This window comes from Anolis carolinensis, chromosome 1, assembly GCF_035594765.1.
Source record: "Anolis carolinensis isolate JA03-04 chromosome 1, rAnoCar3.1.pri, whole genome shotgun sequence".
NCBI classification, from domain to species: Eukaryota; Metazoa; Chordata; class Lepidosauria; order Squamata; family Dactyloidae; genus Anolis; species Anolis carolinensis.
In genome coordinates this window covers 303,043,225-303,061,505 of record NC_085841.1, presented here as the reverse complement: position 1 = coordinate 303,061,505, position 18,281 = coordinate 303,043,225, and the positions used below count along the sequence as shown (strand labels likewise).

The window sequence follows — 18,281 nt, the reverse complement described above, 5'->3', positions numbered from 1 at the left end:
GTGATCAAGATTAGGCATTTCCATGTTCTGTCTTCTGCTTATGAATGTTCTGTTTGCAGAAAGGCCATGGATTTATTTTTTAGAAGCCTGTTTACTGTCATCCTATAGCAGAGGTGTTCTATATGACCAGTTCTCCTTAGTTGGGAACTGGTCAAATATAAAGAGTACTTCTGTATACGCTTACTTTGGAGTGAGTTCTCTTGTACTAAATTGGATGTAATTCTAAGTAGACTCTCATTGGCTTTTACTTTAAGACCTTGAATTTCAAAAGATGGAAGGCTGCCCTTAAGTATCTTTGGCTGAGCAGTAGCTGAAAATACACCTGAACTCTTGGGACTAAGTCTGTTTGTCTTTAAATTGACTTATCTCATTTTCTTTCTCCCTCCACCATTTAGGTCTCTGCTAACAGTGACATCAATAAAATGACCAACGCTAACCTAGCAGTAGTTTTTGGCCCAAACCTGTTGTGGGCAAAGGATGCTGCCATTACCCTCAAAGCCATCAATCCTATCAACACCTTCACTAAGTTCCTACTGGACAATGAGAAGGAGCTTTTCCAGAACATGGATGCTTGATCCAGAGTCTGTCTGAGCTACCACACCTTCTGTGTCCACTATGACCATCTATTTTCTCCTCCCTCTTTTCCTTTCTATCTTGTCTTGAAACCATGGCCAAGTCTGGGAGAACTCTGGAGGATAAGCAGAGTGAAAGAGGGCTTTTCTGTATGTATGAGGGAGAGCAAGGGATGGGGCACATATGCATGATTACACGGAGAGTGGGAAGCAGGCCTCCCTATCTAAATATCAAAGTTCTGCCTTGGGTCGTCTGTGAGATGCCAGTAACCAGTTTGCTCTTGAATGCTACAGTGCCCTTGTTTTCCCAGTTTTTAAAAAAATGAAATAGCTCTCCTTTGTGCCTGTATTATCTGGACTAATGCATTTTGCTGCAGTGGCCCTTTGGCGGACAGATTTTTCTCTCTCTCTCTCTCTCTCCCCCCCCCCCCCCCCCCCGGCGGCTTGTGTTGTCTCTCCACATATTCCCAAGACACAAGTCCTGAGCATTCTTCTGTTGGAAGCAAGTGACTGCAGCTGAAGATAATCAGTCTTATACTCTTGATTGATGGAAGAATGAACTCAAAGTCCAAGGGCTGCAAGAGAAGATTGTACTGTCCTGGCCACTTTTCTTACTAGTACTTATATTGCTGTTTGTACATTTCCAGGGGATCTGGCACTTGTTGTAGATGCCATTATAATTTCCCTATCTTTATACAATTGCCCTCTGATGTTATGGAGCTCACTTACTTCAATGTCTTTATAGTACCCTTCTGCAGAAACCATCTCTGCCAGCAGAGTTTCTCTTTCAAACTGGCTTTGCTAGCAAGCCTTTCTTTTTTGAGAGAGAACAATGGTCATTTTGTTTGTTTTTAGGTTGGGGCTACTTCTTTGCCCCTAGGTCTATGGAAATTGTAAACATGTGCTATCTGTCCAGGTGGCATTATCTCTCCAAACTGCCAAAGTCTAAGATCAAGCTGCCAAAGTCACATTCTCTGTAGCAATCAACCATGGATGGGTCCCTCCCATGTCCTTTCCACAAATGAAAAGAGACCACAAGATAATATAATGTTGAAACAAAAAAAATTGCAAAAAAGAAAGAAACAAAGAGACAGCATTCTTTTACTGTTACTGGTGATACCCCCTTTCCCTTCTGTTTTAAATCTTCTACCCTAATAACCCAATGCGACTAAAGTACAGGCACTGTGCACACTGGGAGACATTTATGTCCCTGGATGCAATTTGGAATTGGAGCATCTTTCACCAAAAGGTTAATCTCTAAAGCCAAACCTCATGTAGGAACTACCCTGCACTTTATTCTGGGGTTTGTTGTGCCAGTATTTGGATGAGCATTACGTTTTTCACATTTAAGGACATCTGTGTTCATGTTCTTGGTGGGCTCATAGTTTTTCTGATATTTGCAGACTTGGTGTGTTTGGCACATGAAGACAGTATTTCTATCTTTTCTATGAATAGAATTGATGCTACTGCATCACTGGTTGGTGTTCAGGCCATGTGATTTGTTCCCATTTTCATACTAGGGATCTGAATCAGCCTGGACTTTGAACCAAGCTCAGCCATTCAAGCACAGATGTTCGAAGCCATTATGAAAATCAAATCGTTTCCTTCTGGATATGCAGCCAACTTTGCTTTTAACTTAGATTTTAAGGGTACCTTTTCATGATATATTTCTGTGAACAGTCTTATATTGTGAAGTGTCTTACTTCTATTTTGTCTCGTGAAGCTTATACACAAACTTGATAAAATAGTAGGATTACTGTTCACAAAAAAGGTCAGCAGTGTTTTATGGCTATGTAGAACCAGAAATTTCCGGTACCAGTTAAATTATAGGGAACTCAGCAAAGCTGTTTTGTAAATGTAGAATCAGCTTTTTAAAAAGTCTAAATGAAAAACTCTGCTGTGTCTTTATTGACAAATGAGAACCAATAAGTGTGCTAAGATTATCAGTGGTTGTACCTTCACCACATCCAGTGGATTAGTTCTTTATATTAGTGTGCTAGATCTTGGTAGTCTTCCAAGGTATTTGGAGCAGAACTATCAAGAATTCCTGCCTCTTGGTGTTTCTTACTGAGTTTAGAATGGTTAAATAAGGATGAAACTTTTATCAGGTGGTTACCTCTTGATACCGTTTCACCCTCTTCCCTTTGTAGAACTCTATAGTCCATGGCAGAAGGTCTCTTGAGGTGCCTTGCTGATATCTGCTGTCTTATATGTCTTTAGTAGTGAGGCAGTGGAAATAGTGATGTGCCCTGATTCCAGTTTTGCCAGTCCACATTCCTCAGGTGGAAAGGAAAATGCAGCTGTTCTTCATGGAAACCCTTGTCAGGAAAAGGCCCTAAATATAAGGGCTTGGGGCTGCTGGTTCAGCTACTGTATCCTTATACTTTAAAAATTCTCAAGCGAGGCAAGGAGTAAAGAGCATTTGAGTAAGAAGTGCCCTTTGGTAAGCAGTTACACTTTTTATAAATCCCATCAGACACTTAAAACTTCTAAGTATGATTTTCCCCCCTCTTGTCTGTCCCATTACAAAACTCTGTATTGCTAGGTACTGCACATAATGCACACAACGTTCCCTGGAAGTGAGCCACTGTAAATAGCTATTATTTTCCTCACCTTGCTGGAGCTGCCAGGAAGTGTGAAGCACATGATTGCTTCTCCCATTTTCTTTCTCTCTCACCCCCACAACTCATTTTCTCTTTTCCAGTCACTGTAACTGGTCTGTGGAACTGTGTATTGTGCCTGACTGCACCCTATTAATGATGTCTGGATTTTTTTGCCATTTAGCATTGAATGACATTCTCTTTCACCATCCCTACCATTGGGGTTAGAATGATAAGCATCCAAGCTGGCAGTTGGGATTACTAGGGAACCAGCATCTTATGGGACCAGTTATGCCCTTCCCCTCTCTTCTCATCATAGAGGCTGATAGCAATGGCTAAACTTTCTGTCCTTCTGTGACCCCCAGTGATACACCTACCTGGTTCTGCGGAACTGCTTAGATTTAATGTTAGGAATTACTGACTATAATGCTTCTCTGGATGGAGTACTTCATCTCCATTATATTCCTTGCTTTCTTGATAAAGGCCATTGGTGTCTTTGTGGTCCCTGAACACAGAGTCCTCACCTTTAGCAGTCCTTCCTGTCTGTACTGAAGTTTTTGGGTGATGCATCTAACAATGAGACCAAATGGATGCCTTATGGCAAGCGTTCCTGACTCAGCAGAGGTCTTTCATGGCTGAGTGGCTCCCGATTGCTTGCTTGATCACTGGGGTCCTTATACACAATTTACAGCTTTGCTTTTTGTTGGTGTTATTCCCTGCTTTTGTCATTCACATGATTGATGTTTATTGGAAGCAGGACTTGGGTTTGTACTGTGAACTTACTTCACACATCTATGTTTATTTCCTTCTGAAAGTACCAATCTTGTATTTCACCGTTTGCACTTTTTGTACTTCAATAAAAACCCAGCGCCAGTACAGAATCTTTGTGTCTTTCTCCAATGCGGTCAGTAAGCATTCGAGTTGGTTAGTATCATCCAATGATGCCTATTCAAAAATACAATTGTGATGCATTTTATAATTATACAGTCCTTATTTAATCCTTTTGAAAGATGTTGGTCGGTCATTCTTAAACTCATTCCATTGCTTTAGAATAGTATAGTACTGTCTACTGCAGGCATGGGCAAACTTGGGCCCTCAAAGTGTTTTGGACTTCAACTCCCACAATTCCTAACATTCTACTGGCTGTTAAGAATTGTGGGAGTTGAAGTCCAAAACACCTGGAGGGCCCAAGCTTGCCCATGCCTGGTCTACTGCAATAGGTTTTCATCAGCAGCTGGCTGATACACAACTGCCATGTCTTTTATCCCAACTGTTCCTATTCTAACATGTGTTTCATGGTTACTAGTACATTATCATTATAATAGGAGATGGGTGCACTTTAAACTGGAATCAGAGTGATGGCAAAGCTTTGCAATGTCCCACCTGTTCTGGAAACATGACAAAAATGGAACCAGGTAGATTTGGATCATCAGCTTCGACTTGTCTACTCCTTTTGTGGCTCACAATATCTATAAATTTTGTTAAAAGTTCAATTAAGATCTGGACTTATTATAAACTATATATAATTTACATGAGTGTATTTGTACTGTGTAGAATAAATATATAGTGGCTAGGAAGTTTGACCTTTCCCTAAGAAATTCAATAAGTAGCTACTTTAGAATTATGTACGCATGTACATACATACACCACAGGCTTGTGTGACCCCCCTCAGTAGTGGTGCTTATATGCCATCCTGAAGTTTTGGGGAATAAAGTACATGAATGGGAGACAACCAATTACTAGGTACTGTGGGCTGTTTTTAAAAAGAAACTGGCAAACCACCTCTGAGGTATTCCTTGAGTAAGAAAACCAAAATTCATGTCATGAGTCAGCAATTGACGCCGCATTAACACATCCCTTTTATTCTGTTTAGTTCTCCACACGTGCTCAGCAAATGATTCTGAAGGCAGGTGTTTTCTTTGTAAGCACATAGTAGGATCACCCTGAGTAAAATGTCATTCTTATGCAGGTCAAGCTTTATTGTACTGTTTGCTGCAGGCATGCTGCTGCAGTCCAACACAGGAAGTCTTTCTTTCTGTATCAACCCCCCACCAAGGAGCAATTGGACTGGTCTTCCAAAGAAAGATGTGCTTCTTTGTCCTCATTCCGTGGGTCTCATTAAGTAACCTGAGGCAGTGATGTCTTGTGGTTTGAGTGCAGAACTATGAATCTGGAGATTGGGGTTTGATTTCCTTCTTGGTCATGTAAATCTTGGGTGCATCACACACTCCGCACACACCCCTTGGGTGCATCACACACACCCCAGAAAACCCCATGATAGGTTCACCTTCGGGTTCCTATAAGAAAGAACTGATTTGAAGACAAAACAGTGCCTATTTTGATAGCAAATAGCATCAGTTACCTCTATTAACTGGTAGTACTGGAGACTCAATGTCTTTGAACCTCAATAAGTAAATGTCTATCTCCCCTTATATGCTGGTTTGAGATCTGCTGGAGGGACTGTGCCCTATCAGTCAAAGCAATACGGTGCAAGTATGTTGGAGAGGGTCTTATCTGCTGTGGTGTCCTGGATGAGGTCCAACTGGCACTAACTCGGGTTTAATTTTTTGTATGTAGTAAAAGACACACCCTGGATTTGGGTTATTTCCTGCTGTCTGGGTTAGGATGATAAAACTATAAGCATGGGCTACTATATCCTTTCTCATTTTCCCCTAGTGTTTTTTCAGAAGTACTTTTTTGCTTAGTCTGCTCCCTGGGTTTTCCCTTAATCTTAACTTCGACCATTTTCTTTTTAAAAATCCTCCCCATCTTCAGTCTTTTCCCCAGTTTTTGCCCCATTTTTGTTATCCTCTTCAGTCTTTGTCTCTTCCCTACCATACTCTCAGCCCCTGCCTTTTCCCTTAAAACCTATTCATATCTGTGTGGTCCCCATGTGCAAGTAGAGATCAGAATTTTGTGCTACAATTCTCTTCCTATTGTAATCCTTGCTTGATCAGCAACAGGAGAAACCCTGCTGTATATCCAGTTTCAAGTGACGCCCCTGCATCGTGTAATATATCTTTTTTTGAAAGATAGCCTTAAAATTAACAAAGAAAATGGTAAAGACATCATTTATAGAACCCACATTAAGCTGTAAGTTATTCAAATCCTCTATAGTCACAAACAGGATGGCTGGCTGAAATCTGCCCACAAATACAGTGAAAAGTTATTGGCCCTGTAAGTCTGAACCTATTCTGGATAATTTTTTGAATTCTCCAACCTCTTTTCAAGAGCTACACCATGCCCTAAGAAGTGCTGACTTGCTTTTTTTTAAAAAAATACCCGGCCTTTAGTGGACCTGATAAATGTTCTCTACACTTGTTGACTGGAATGGAAACGTGTATTATTTTCCTGTGCCCAATACTGTCAACTTCACTAAGTCAAAAAAACAGCAAACTGGAGTCTGCTTCACCAAGCCCAAGATGAATAGAATCAGCACTGAGCTTTATCATCAGGTGTACTTTGGCTCCAAACTAACTTCTTGTGTCAACTCCCAAATATGAATGTATTAACATCATGCCAGGATTGGTTGTTGACAAATGACAAGATCATCATCAAAAAATCATTTTACTGCCCATTTTATGATCATAGCCTGAAAGTAATTTGACATTATTAATAACCACCTGATACCTTCTTTGAGCTATATTGATTATGTGGCTTTAAAAAACACCTTATTTTACTCCCCACAATACAGACTGTGGGATGGAGCTCTCATTTAGAAATTTGTTATAATTCATACTGGCCTTGGGCATTACTTATTCTGGTCTAAAGTCAATATGGAACTAATAATGCAGGGCCACACTCTCTTTTCCTTCTCTCTGCCTCCATTAACTCCCTGAAGTACTTGAAAGGTGGTTCTGGAGAATTCCCCAGTTCTCTAGAACATAGTTTTGTGGAAGCTGAGGGCTACAAAGGAAAGTGGGAAGCGCCTCTCTTCCCTATTTTTGCTGGATTAAATTGTTTTGCCAGAGGAAATTCAGCATTAAATCCTATGGTCTGATAAAATGTACACAATTTTTATTTCTAAGTCTTTTTCATGTGCATACTTTTGTTACATAATAAATGCATGGTGTTTAATTTGTTGACTTCTTCCAAGGTTGCGACACAACTTCTATGGAAGACACAGCATTTGCCCCAAGACTCAACTTTAAATGAAGTATCAGCCAATTCATTATGACAGTACTGTGCTATCCAATGTTTGATATAGTTAATTCACTTATAAGACAATAATCATTACAAAAGTAAATTGATATTTTCCCCATATTGCACTAATTTTCCATATTGCACTGATTGTTTTATTGCTGTGCATGAAAGTCCCTGGAGAAATAATACAACTGTCTTGTTTTATTAACCAAAAGAATTGGAAAGCCATCTCAAGGTACATTAGTTTTACAGCTGTTGGTTTGCAAAGAGTTTTAAGCAGTAGCTCTGCATCTTATGGTTACTACAATATTGCCTATTTTTTTAATTACAGAAGAATGTTACTAAAGAAGACTTGGAACAGTGAAACATTTTTTTGTGAAGATGCATTATCTAACTTGAGAAACTTGATGTAAAGTTCAATATAATAAAAAAAAAATCCTGTGGCCACGTAATTTTGGGAATATAAAATTCTGTGGTTATTAAAATCCTTATCCTTTTTAGGAATCATAAGTAAACAGCAGCAAAGCTATTTTTATCCAAGGACTTGATCTTGGTCATCCATCTACAGGTACATTACTATATTTGTGGAAGATTATCTCAAATTACCTCATACTTCTCTTACAGGTTCCAGCAATGCTACTTCCTGCTCATCAACATAGTTGACGGCATTTCACTTTGTAAGAGTCTTGTTAAAACGTCAGAGCAGTTATGGTAGTGGGCAGGTTCAGCTTTTCCCAGGGAGGAGATAAGTGGAGTTCAGAGTGTACCCTCTCCAGAGTTATTTGCTAACCTGAAGATGTTTGAGATTTATGTTTGCATTAAAGAATTCTAGTGAGTTGCTGCTGTTCTGAAAACTAGGGCATGGAGCAATGGATTCAAACTACAGGAAAATACGATTCTACCTAAAATTAGGAAGAACTTCCTGACAGTAAGAGCTGTGTGGCAGTGGAATATGCTGCCGCTTCGGAGCATGGCAGTCTCCTTTCTCTGGAGTTTTTTGAGCAGATGCTGGATGGCCATCTGTTAGAAAGGGTTGGACTGGATGATCCTTGTGGTCTCTTCCAAATCATTGTTTCTGTCTCCTGAATGATATTTGTGTGTATATTTATTTGGAAACATTTTTTGTCATCTCATGATTACTTTAGTTAAAAAGAACACCCATCACTGAGCACAGTGACATATACTTCTTAATCAACAGACTTCAAATTGTGCTATTGTGATAACAGTTGTATCACTCAATGGTCTTGATGTTTCAGATAGAAGAACGGATTGCATAAGTACAGTGGGACTTGAGCTGAATGCTGGTATAATAGTAACATACATAAAAGTTTTACTGGAAACTACTTTTTACTTTTCTCTTTCCCTTGGAAACTGTTACCAGCAGCAGTCCACCATGGCAATTCCACCCCGAGATGTAGGTGTGACTTTTCATCTTAAACTGCACAAGCAATCTTTCTGCTTGTCCTCTCTTAACTGTCACAATATGAAGATGAGGACAATCAAGAGCAGGAGTATTGTGACAAGGAAGAACTCAGGTAGGAAGATGTACAAATATACAAGTATAGAAATTGTGGGGCACCCAATGAAATCCATGGAAGAAACTGGAGATGTTTTGGCCTGTGTGTACATTTAAGGCCTTCTGCAGTGATTATTTAGAATCCAAGTTCAGAGATTCCTAGACCAAGAACTCTGAAATCATGTACTGGACAAGTGACCATATGTGAGCAAAAAGTTAGCTTTTCAATAAGGGATTTTTTTCACTAATAAAACAATTATGTTTTAAATATTTTGAGATGGTGCTCCAGCTTCTGCAGAGCACAAAATACATACCACCAACTTATTAAGCTCTATATAGTTGGCAAGAAAAGTTCAATTTGATCATCACAGCATGAACCATTTAATCGCAAGTGGTTAACAAACTTGAAAGCTGACAGATGTTTTGTTTATCCATTTTCCTGAACCGGCTTTTTTTCTTGCTGTTTATGCTTTAAAGCCAATCTGTTCAAACAAGGAAGACTGGCTCTACATCAGGATTGTCACTTGCATTGGACACTTCATTGGTGACATTAGAATACACTGTACATGTATTCATATTTCAGTCTGGCAGGAAGAATAAAAGCTTTGGCAGGTTCTCTGAGAGCTATGGCCTCTCTGAGAGCTATGGCCCTAGATTATGCACACATTGTGACTCAGAATTGTAATATTTCTCTCCTACTGACTAACTGAGATGCCTTTGAGGTTATTTAGATGATTATATCATTCATGGCAAAAGATAATTACATCAGAGCAATTTAAGTCAGAAACTGGATTTGTGCATACAAATCTGAAATGTCACTTTCAAATCTATATTAATAAGCCTTTCACAATTTGAGTAAGTAATGCAAAACATAAAGGCAAGAAATTGAGCCTTCATCTATGGCCTATGAAACAGCAGGGATTAGAAAACTCCAGAGGCTACATGGTTAGACAACTACTGTTGCTCTCAATCCTCTTCCCAACATTTCTTTCATGTTGAAGAATGGAGCTTACAACTTTGGGGAATTAACATCTATTTTAATCTGGAAAACACAGATGTCCTTCAAAACTGAAAGGGCCTAGAGTTATAAGTTTAAGACAGCAGGCAAAAATAGGGAGGGGGAAAGGGTTTTATTCCGCATTCTACAGTGCAAATCCTAGCATAGTTACTTGAAGGGAAACGTCAGTGTTTAATGAGAATTACTCTCAAGGGACTTTCTACAGGACTATAGCCTTAGCCTGATTTATAAAAGGAAAAGTTGTGCCAAGAGTTTGTCCCTGAGCTCCTGCATATACTGCTTCATCTTATCCCTTCCCCACACTTGGTGAAGGATGTAGAATAGATAGCAGTAGACAGAGATGCCAGCTAATTGCACTGCTTAATGGCTAGCTCAGTATAAAAATAAGCCTCTAGCTAAATCAGAACCTAATGACCACAAACCTTTTTAAAATGTGCTTCTTCAAATAAGTTACTTTCTAGCTGCAGATCACATTGAGCTTATTTTATAAGCCTGTCAAAATCCAGCTTTTAAAAAACTTCCTGGAAATTCACTGCACCAACATGTGCATTTTATTTATGACATCCATGGACTCCAACAGGGCAGAATGGAAACCAAGTCAATTCCCAGGAGAGAGAACTTTCCCAGAATAACCACATCTGTTTCTGAAAATAAGTGTTATTGTATACTCTGTGGGGGACAGGGTTGGGGATGAGAAAAGAACAGAGTTGTTTGGTACAGGACTCTTATACAAGGACAGAGCAGCTGATAGGACTGCATAACAAAGTCAAAACATCACATACAGTTTTTCTTTAAATATAAGTTTCCTTTAGAGTAATAAATATTTTTCTCGTTTATCTTATTATAGAGCAGCAACATCTGTGGGGGAATCAAGAAAAGAACTTTGGACTAAAGACCCCTAATTAAATAACCCTATAGAATTAGGATTCCTAACTCATTATTTACAACTTCTTACAGAATCATCTCCAAATGTCACAAATTCTGTCTGAGCCATTGGAGAGGTATTGTTTTGACATACTCTGTTTTGGAAGAAAATATACAGAAAGCATTTCTTTCTGCTTTTATGGATTGCTTCCCAACTATACATCTAACAGGTCCATCACTACCTACTTCCCACATGCAGATGTGCAACATTTTATTTGCCTTGTTTAGAGAACTAAAGGTGAACATTGGCCCCTTGCCCAAATGTCTTGACTGCACTCTTTGAAGACAAGGCTGACTCTGCAAAGCTGCTGTTTGAGTCCATTCTAGCAGAATCTGTCCAAAGCTCAAAAACAGTTATGTTCAGTCAGGATATATTCTGTCTGGTGGTAATGCCAATGCAAATAAAAAATGTTCTCTAGAAACCTGATCTTATAATCTTGGTGATGCAGGAAGCAGCTCTTGGATTAGATGAGAGAATGGAAGAGCGATCTTCTTTTTTCCTAATGCATGGTATTAGATACAAACTCCAAACTGGGAGGAAAGTGAGCCACTTCCATCCCAAGGTCAACTTCCAAGAAATATAACTGTTTCTGCATCTGATGGAGCAAAGCAATTAGTGCCTACTAAAATGGGATGGCGGGGCACAACAAGATGCTGAATGAAGAAAGAGACACAGTTTATGGGCTTCATTTTCTAAGGTATCCTAGAGGAAGTTCAATGCTGTTGTAGAAGGGGCTCAACTTTACTGTAAAGTCTCCACAAAGGCATCAAATTCTTTGACGTTTTTCTCATGAACTGCCAGTTTCTCTGGAAGTGAGTCCTGTGAAGAGAAACAAAACTACAACTGAGCAGCTGCATCATCCTGATCTGAGGTAGATTTGAATCAACAAATGGATTCATTCATTTTTATCCAGTTTCTGTAGCATTGTGGAACCTGGCACTCAGATCTCTGCGCTTACCTGCACAACAGCAAAATACTCTAAGCAAAAACTTATCATTGGTACAAGGCTTGCTCCAAGGGCAGAGAGTACATAGCAAAATAAAAAAGAGAAAAGGAGCAGCACATGATTAAGAATTATACAATTTCCTGGAAGAACACAATTTCTTCAGCAGACAACAGCTAACAGGGAAATATTTTGATTGATAACATGTTTTAAAATCTAGATTACTGCAAGTATTACTATAAATCTTAGTGCAGTGCTGACGGCATCACTACTGATTCCCTTTTCACTTGATTAAAGTTGAACATTAACACGACTGTAGTGCAGGCAAGATTTTACAATGATATTATGTAAGAAATAACACAAGTGGGCAATTACTAGGTCTGTTTCACTTGATTTTAATAATATCGATGGGAAGTGAGATTTGAACTGTGGACTTTCTGGTCCAATGTTGCCATTGTTCTCTAACATACCATCAAAGGAGTTATTTTACATGTTCTATAAACTAAGGCTTGTTCAGGTAAGTGGTGGACATAGCCTGGTGATAGCACTGGCCAACACACATTTTGGTGCCTCAAATGTTAGACCTGTTTCTGAGTATATTTGACCTGCTGATTCTAAAAATGCACCAATTTTCCCCTATCAGATACAGACCATATGCCATATACCACGCTTCACTCTGTTCGCCCATAGAAAATCACGATATTTTAATGTAGTGTTCGAAGGAATATATTTTAAGCATAAAGTAAACATAATAAAAATTAAAAGTATACTACATAAAAACCTACCGTACTTATTTCATACCAAAAGCAGAGATTTCCAATACAAACTTTCCAGTCATTCAACAGTTTCTAGTCTAAGAAACTAGAGCTGATGTGGTCTATCTAATACAATTTTCTGAATCAGCGCCCCAAACAACCCCAAGGACAGGCCTAAAAAACCAAGATATCAAGAAAAAACTTTTTTTTTGGTTGGGCTATGTAATCAATGCCTCCTACATACTGAAAACCCATTTTCACATACCAGATCTTCTGCCATGGATTGAGCCCCAATGTCAATGGAAAGACTGCTGAGCTGAGGAGGATTCTGAAACTCACGATAAAATGTTCCCAAGTCCATTGGGAGGATGTCATCTTTAGAAAATGCTGGTTTCTGGAATTAAGATACACCACCAGTCAGTATTACATAAGTAAAGCTAGGCCACATATTTTAAAAACTGTAATCACTATGTTTTAAATAATCCCCAATCCTGATCTGATGAAATGTAGCATAGAAAAGTTTATTTTAAAGTCATTGGAAATATATTATCTATTAGCAACACATGTGATAGTTTGAGCTGCTGGTCCTGCAATATAAAGCATATTAGTGAACATAAAGGTTAATTTATCTCCCATCAGATCTGGTACTCTGGCTGCTCTGCAGTGTGCACTAGGTGTGTGCAATTCGGCAAAAAAAAATGTCGTTTTTGGTGTCCGCTTTTTGGCTGCCCCCCCATTCCATTTTTAGGGAACTTCCCAAATTCAGGAGGTGTTTCTGTTTTCATGCCAGAATGATTCCATTGCATCAATAGGGAAACTTTAGAGGCTCATTTCTCGGTCATTTTTCAGGCTATCAGAATGAAACCCACCTCACTTGTAGGCCACATTTACTTCTGCAAGCCTGCCAACTTTCAGAATGTTTCACCAATCTACTAATTTTTTGGAAATTTTAAAAGCTTTTACCATAACATTAAAAAAAAACACAAGAGGGGATTCTGGGAATTGAAGTCCCAATTGCACACCACAAGAGGGGGGGGGGGGGGACAATGGACACAGTAAGCCAGGTCTGATTGGCTGAGAAAGAAAGTCAGAAATACAGAGAGATAAAAACCTCAATTCCTATCATGCCTCGGGGGGAGCACAAGGCTCCTTCAATGCTTGCATAGCACAAAGTGGTGCTGGGAAAGCAAGTTCCCATTTGCCTCAAGAGGGCAGAGGGCGTGGGGGGGGGGGGGAGAGCCTTCGGAAAGGGATGGAGGAGGCTGCCGGGGAATAATAATAATAATAATAATAATAATAATAATAATAATAAAGCTTTATTTGTATCCCACCACCATCTCCTTGAAGGGACTCGAGGCGACTCACAGAAAGCACTCAATAATGCAATATACAAATTCAACAAAATATAGAAAAGTATAAATGAATAACAAAATTGACCCAATTATACTTAAATCAGCAATAAAACCCCAATTAATTTACAAATACTATAAAACCCAGCAAGCTACGGGAATAGTGGCTGTACAAATAGAGACTCTAAAAGATACTAGAGCAAAGTGCAGAAGAAAGCAAAGGAGCAGCAGGTTTCCTGATTAGTGAGGCTGCTCTGCCCACATTCTGCTGCCTCCGCCTCAGGTAAAGTCAGTGCCACTCGTTCAGCCCCATTGGTCCCTATTAGCCCCCATTAGCCGAAAAGATTCGGCAGCTGTGATCTGTTCCAGCTAAGGCTTCAGCTGCTCCCTGCCTGGGTCATTTTCATGGATTCGGCAGCTGAATCCTCTGAACTATCTGGAGCCTGTTTTCAAAAACAGAAATGTGCACAGGCCTAGTGTGTACACATTGTTCCAGAGCAACCTGTTAGATACAGCTCCTTACTTATTCCACCCAGGCAGCTGCATGGTCATCTCTTGCAAAAGTAAAGTTTTTTACAGACTGTCATCCCAGATTAATTAACATCTTACTTTCAGGCAAAATACTAAATCAAAAAACCTATATTACAAAAAAAAATCAAATTCTTTAAAAACTCCATTGCACTTTACTGCCTGCTATTTTTAGTGACAAGAAAGAAGCTCAGTTTTTCAGTCTTTTTTTTTTGGACCATATCAGTACAATAATTTTTTTGTTAAAGAAAATACTTCAAGATATTGGGTCCATATTAATTTTCCGAGACAATTTCATCAATTTTTATATTGTTTGATCCTGCTATAGATATGGGCCAATGCAAACTTACAAAATCTACCATAACAAAATCATCATGGATGTTTCCATTGCTGCTGCCACTGGAGCCCACCGAGTGGAGGCTGCCCTGGAGAGGAGATTCGACTTCTGGAGATTCAGGAGGATTCACCTGTTGGAAGAAGTCCAAGTATCAGAAAATGGTCCCAGTTGCTAGTATGATGAGATTAACCTGGCTTTTAATTTCGAAAACCCAGACATACTAACACATGAATTAGGAAACACAAGGCTACAGAAAGAAAGAAGAATCTGAAAAGGCTTTAAGTTCTCACCATGGGGTCATTATCTTCCAGCTCAACGTTCTTAGGAGCAAACATAGCAAAAGGAATGTCCAGACTGGCCATGGTCACCTAGGATCAAAAGACCACAATCTGAAATGTTTTCAGTAAAAACCTGTTCTTTCCACCCAGTTTACAACATGCCAGTACAAATATGGAAAGTCAGGAACCCTGCAAACTGTCAAGCCTTCAAGTACTGAAATGAGAGAAATCAAAAGAAATCCAAAATGTAGCTATACTGCTGTCAAGATGCAATGACATAACCAATCTTTCCAAACTCCCATGTCAAATTTCAAGAAACTTCTTATGCTATTTTCCCCCTTTCTTGCAGAAATAGCAACTCATGAAGCTACAGCAAAGCAATGAATTTAAAATTACCTGGTTAATGGGCTTGTTCACGAAGGCTCCCACCTTCCGGACAAAGATTGTTTCCCACATGTCATGAGGGGACCCACTTTTTGCTTCACTGCTGTTAGATACCGTTTCTGTGTCCTCACTGAGAAATGAGAGGAGGGAGCATTTTACACTTCTAGTAAAAGGATGAAGTGGTGTTTCATGAGTGAATCATGCATCACCATTAGTCATCATAGTAAACAATAACAAATAGATTTTCACTCCACCTTTTCACTGGAGGCTTATAAGGCTGTAACTGTAACCTAAGAAGAATAAAACCTTTCTAGGAATCTTTTTATGGCTGAGGATAAGTAAAGTTCTTAAATATAGAAGATAAATTGAAATGGCTTCAAAGATTATTCCAATAATATTTGAAATTTATTTATCATTATTTATTTATATACGATATTTCTATCCCGCCTTTCTAAACCCTGATGGGGACTCAAGGCGGCGTTACATATTGTTACATATGAGCCAACAAGTAGAGGAGGAAGAACAGAGCCAACAAGTAGAGGGGGGGAAACAGAGTCACCAGAAGGGGGCAGATGGTGAAGATGAAGAAGACAATGAAGAAGAAGGAGAAGAAGAAGAGCTGGGTTCAGAGACAGTTTAAGGTTCCGGGGGTACATAGTAAACAGTAGTGAAATTTGGGGAGAGTTTTTTTTCTTTCTCTGCTGTTTTGTGGATAAGGGAGGGGGAGGAAGAGGGAGGAGATAAGCAAAAATGAAATCACATGGGTTAAATATCATCTCCATGAATGTGAATGGGTTGAATAATTGTATAAAAAGGAAACAGGTTTTTCACTTCTTATATAAAAATAAGGTGGACATAACTTGTATTCAGGAATCCAACTTTGTATCCAAAGACAAACATCTGTTAGTCCAAGATAAATTAGGACAGTTATTTACGACATGCAATGTTAAGAAAACCAATGGGGTGCTGTTCTATATAAATAAGGACACATTCTATTAGTAGGGATCTATGCGCCCAATACAAATCAAAAAACATTTTATAAAAAACTATCCAACATCCTAGCAGAAGTAGGGGAGAAAGAAATGCTGTGGTTAGGGGACTTCAATGGGGTAATGGACACAAAGATAGACAGAAACCACAAAAAAAAGACTCTAAAAAAGGAAGAAATCATTATGTTATGATTTCTTGGGCCAAAGACTTGGGTAGAAACATAGATCTGGAAGATTGGGAACATCCTTGGAAAAGGGGGTTTAAATTCTCTCTGGCCGGCTCAATTAGAGAAAATATGTTTAAAATGTTTTATAGAACATACATAACTCCAGAGCTTCTGGCGAAAATAGAGAAAACCGAAAGAGGAGCCTGTTGGAGATACAAGAAAGCAAAAGGAACCTTTTTCCATGTATGGTGGACCTGTAATACAGTTCAAGAATTCTGGATAAAAGTGGTGAAAAAAACAAACAATATGATTACCAAAAAGGTCAAGAAAAACCCGGAAATGTGCTTATTAGGTTTATTTAGAAGGCGTATTAGCACAGGAGACGAAGAAATTTGCCAATATTGTTTTGTTGCAGCAAGACTAATAATAGCTAAAACATGGAAGGGGGAAGAAGAGCTAGGTATTAAAGACTGGAGAGATAAACTGGGGGAATATATCCAAATGGCCACACTGACAAATAGTAACAGAGGAGGAAATAATGAGGATTTTGTAAACACATGGAGGCTGGCACTTGGGTATCTGGAAAAGAAGACAAAAGTAGATTTGATGACTGCCATAAAGGGGATTTAGCGAAAGAAGATACATGGGTAGTTGATGGTTAGTTACGTGATACTTACTGAGGGATATCGGAGGTCTAGAGGGTTGGGTTCACAGGTGAGGGGTTAGGGGGACAAGGATAAGTTAAGGTATAACAACGGTACAGCCACTCTGTGAATATCCATTAGTTTAACGAGTGCTGGCTGTACACTACAGTGTAAACCTTTATACCTTTCTGTATTTTTTCTTTTATTGTATGTGTCTATTTTATTTTACTTCTTGTTTTTCGCTTTCATGATTGTCTGTTATATTTTCTAAAATAATAATAATAAAAAACATATTGTTACATATTGGCAGCTATTCAATGCCTTAAAAACAATAAAAATTAAAATTGTCTTTTTAAAAATTTAATTTTATGGAGTTTCATCCTTGACACTGGGATTCAAATGATGTTCATAAACAAATAAAATCATTTGCAGGCAAGTAGTTACTGCTTATTCCCATTAAATATGGTACAGATAGATGTGTGAATTGTGCCATACAAAAAACAACTACTACCACCTTCTTTTAAACCTACAGAAATGTTTAAACTTTAGGAATAAGTGAAATATACTAACATCAAGGAATATGAAGACTGGATGGATAGCTTTTGTATGATTTGTTTCAGTTGCTGAATGGATAAGTGAAGTGAAGGGTGAAGTGAAGCACAAAGCCTATGACAGGTGCTCTAGCACTTGCCTGCTCCTGATCTACATATTCCAAAGGAAAATAACTTTGTTACACTGTGCAGACTAGTGGTGTTCCAAGGATTAAAAATGCAAAAGGGTTGGCATTGCTGCCATGTGTGGCATACATTGACTTTGCCTCTAAGAAAAACTCTGTTCACTTGAAAAAAAAATACAACTGAGTGAGATAGCACTTTTTTGGCTAAAAGTTGCAAGTTTGATTTTATACATACAGCCAAGCATTTTACGGAAAATGGGTTTTTTTGTTTAAAGTAGTGGTTTTCAACCTCTGGGTTCCCAGATGCTTTGGCCTTCAACTCCCAGAAATCCTAACAGCTGGTAAACTGGCTGGGATTTCTGGAAGTTGCAGGCCAAAAGACCTGGGGATCCACAGGTTGAGCATCACTGGTTTAAACCATTACAATTTATTCTTGCTTTTCATTATACTAACTTTT

At 38.8% G+C, this 18,281-nt stretch overlaps 2 protein-coding genes across 11 annotated transcripts in view; one reads left to right on the top strand and one right to left on the bottom strand.

Annotated features, from left to right (window-relative positions):
• Nucleotides 1-4,053, top strand: part of arhgap1 (Rho GTPase activating protein 1) — a 45,942-nt gene extending 41,889 nt beyond the window's left edge. For all 3 annotated transcript variants that reach the window (XM_008104861.3, XM_008104848.3, XM_003214593.3), the window contains one exon: nt 396-4,053. In XM_008104861.3, the coding sequence (XP_008103068.1) occupies nt 396-575 (180 nt within the window). In that variant the 3' untranslated portion in view covers nt 576-4,053. The remainder of the gene's footprint in view (nt 1-395) is intronic.
• A 3,443-nt stretch (nt 4,054-7,496) lies between these two features.
• atg13 (autophagy related 13) overlaps nt 7,497-18,281 on the bottom strand; it is a 37,225-nt gene continuing 26,440 nt past the window's right edge. For all 8 annotated transcript variants that reach the window (XM_062962653.1, XM_008104806.3, XM_016992175.2 and 5 more), the window contains 5 exons: nt 15,361-15,478; nt 14,977-15,054; nt 14,700-14,816; nt 12,738-12,866; nt 7,497-11,593 (listed from right to left, as the gene is read on the bottom strand). In XM_062962653.1, the coding sequence (XP_062818723.1) occupies nt 11,516-11,593; nt 12,738-12,866; nt 14,700-14,816; nt 14,977-15,054; nt 15,361-15,478 (520 nt within the window). In that variant the 3' untranslated portion in view covers nt 7,497-11,515. The remainder of the gene's footprint in view (nt 11,594-12,737; nt 12,867-14,699; nt 14,817-14,976; nt 15,055-15,360; nt 15,479-18,281) is intronic.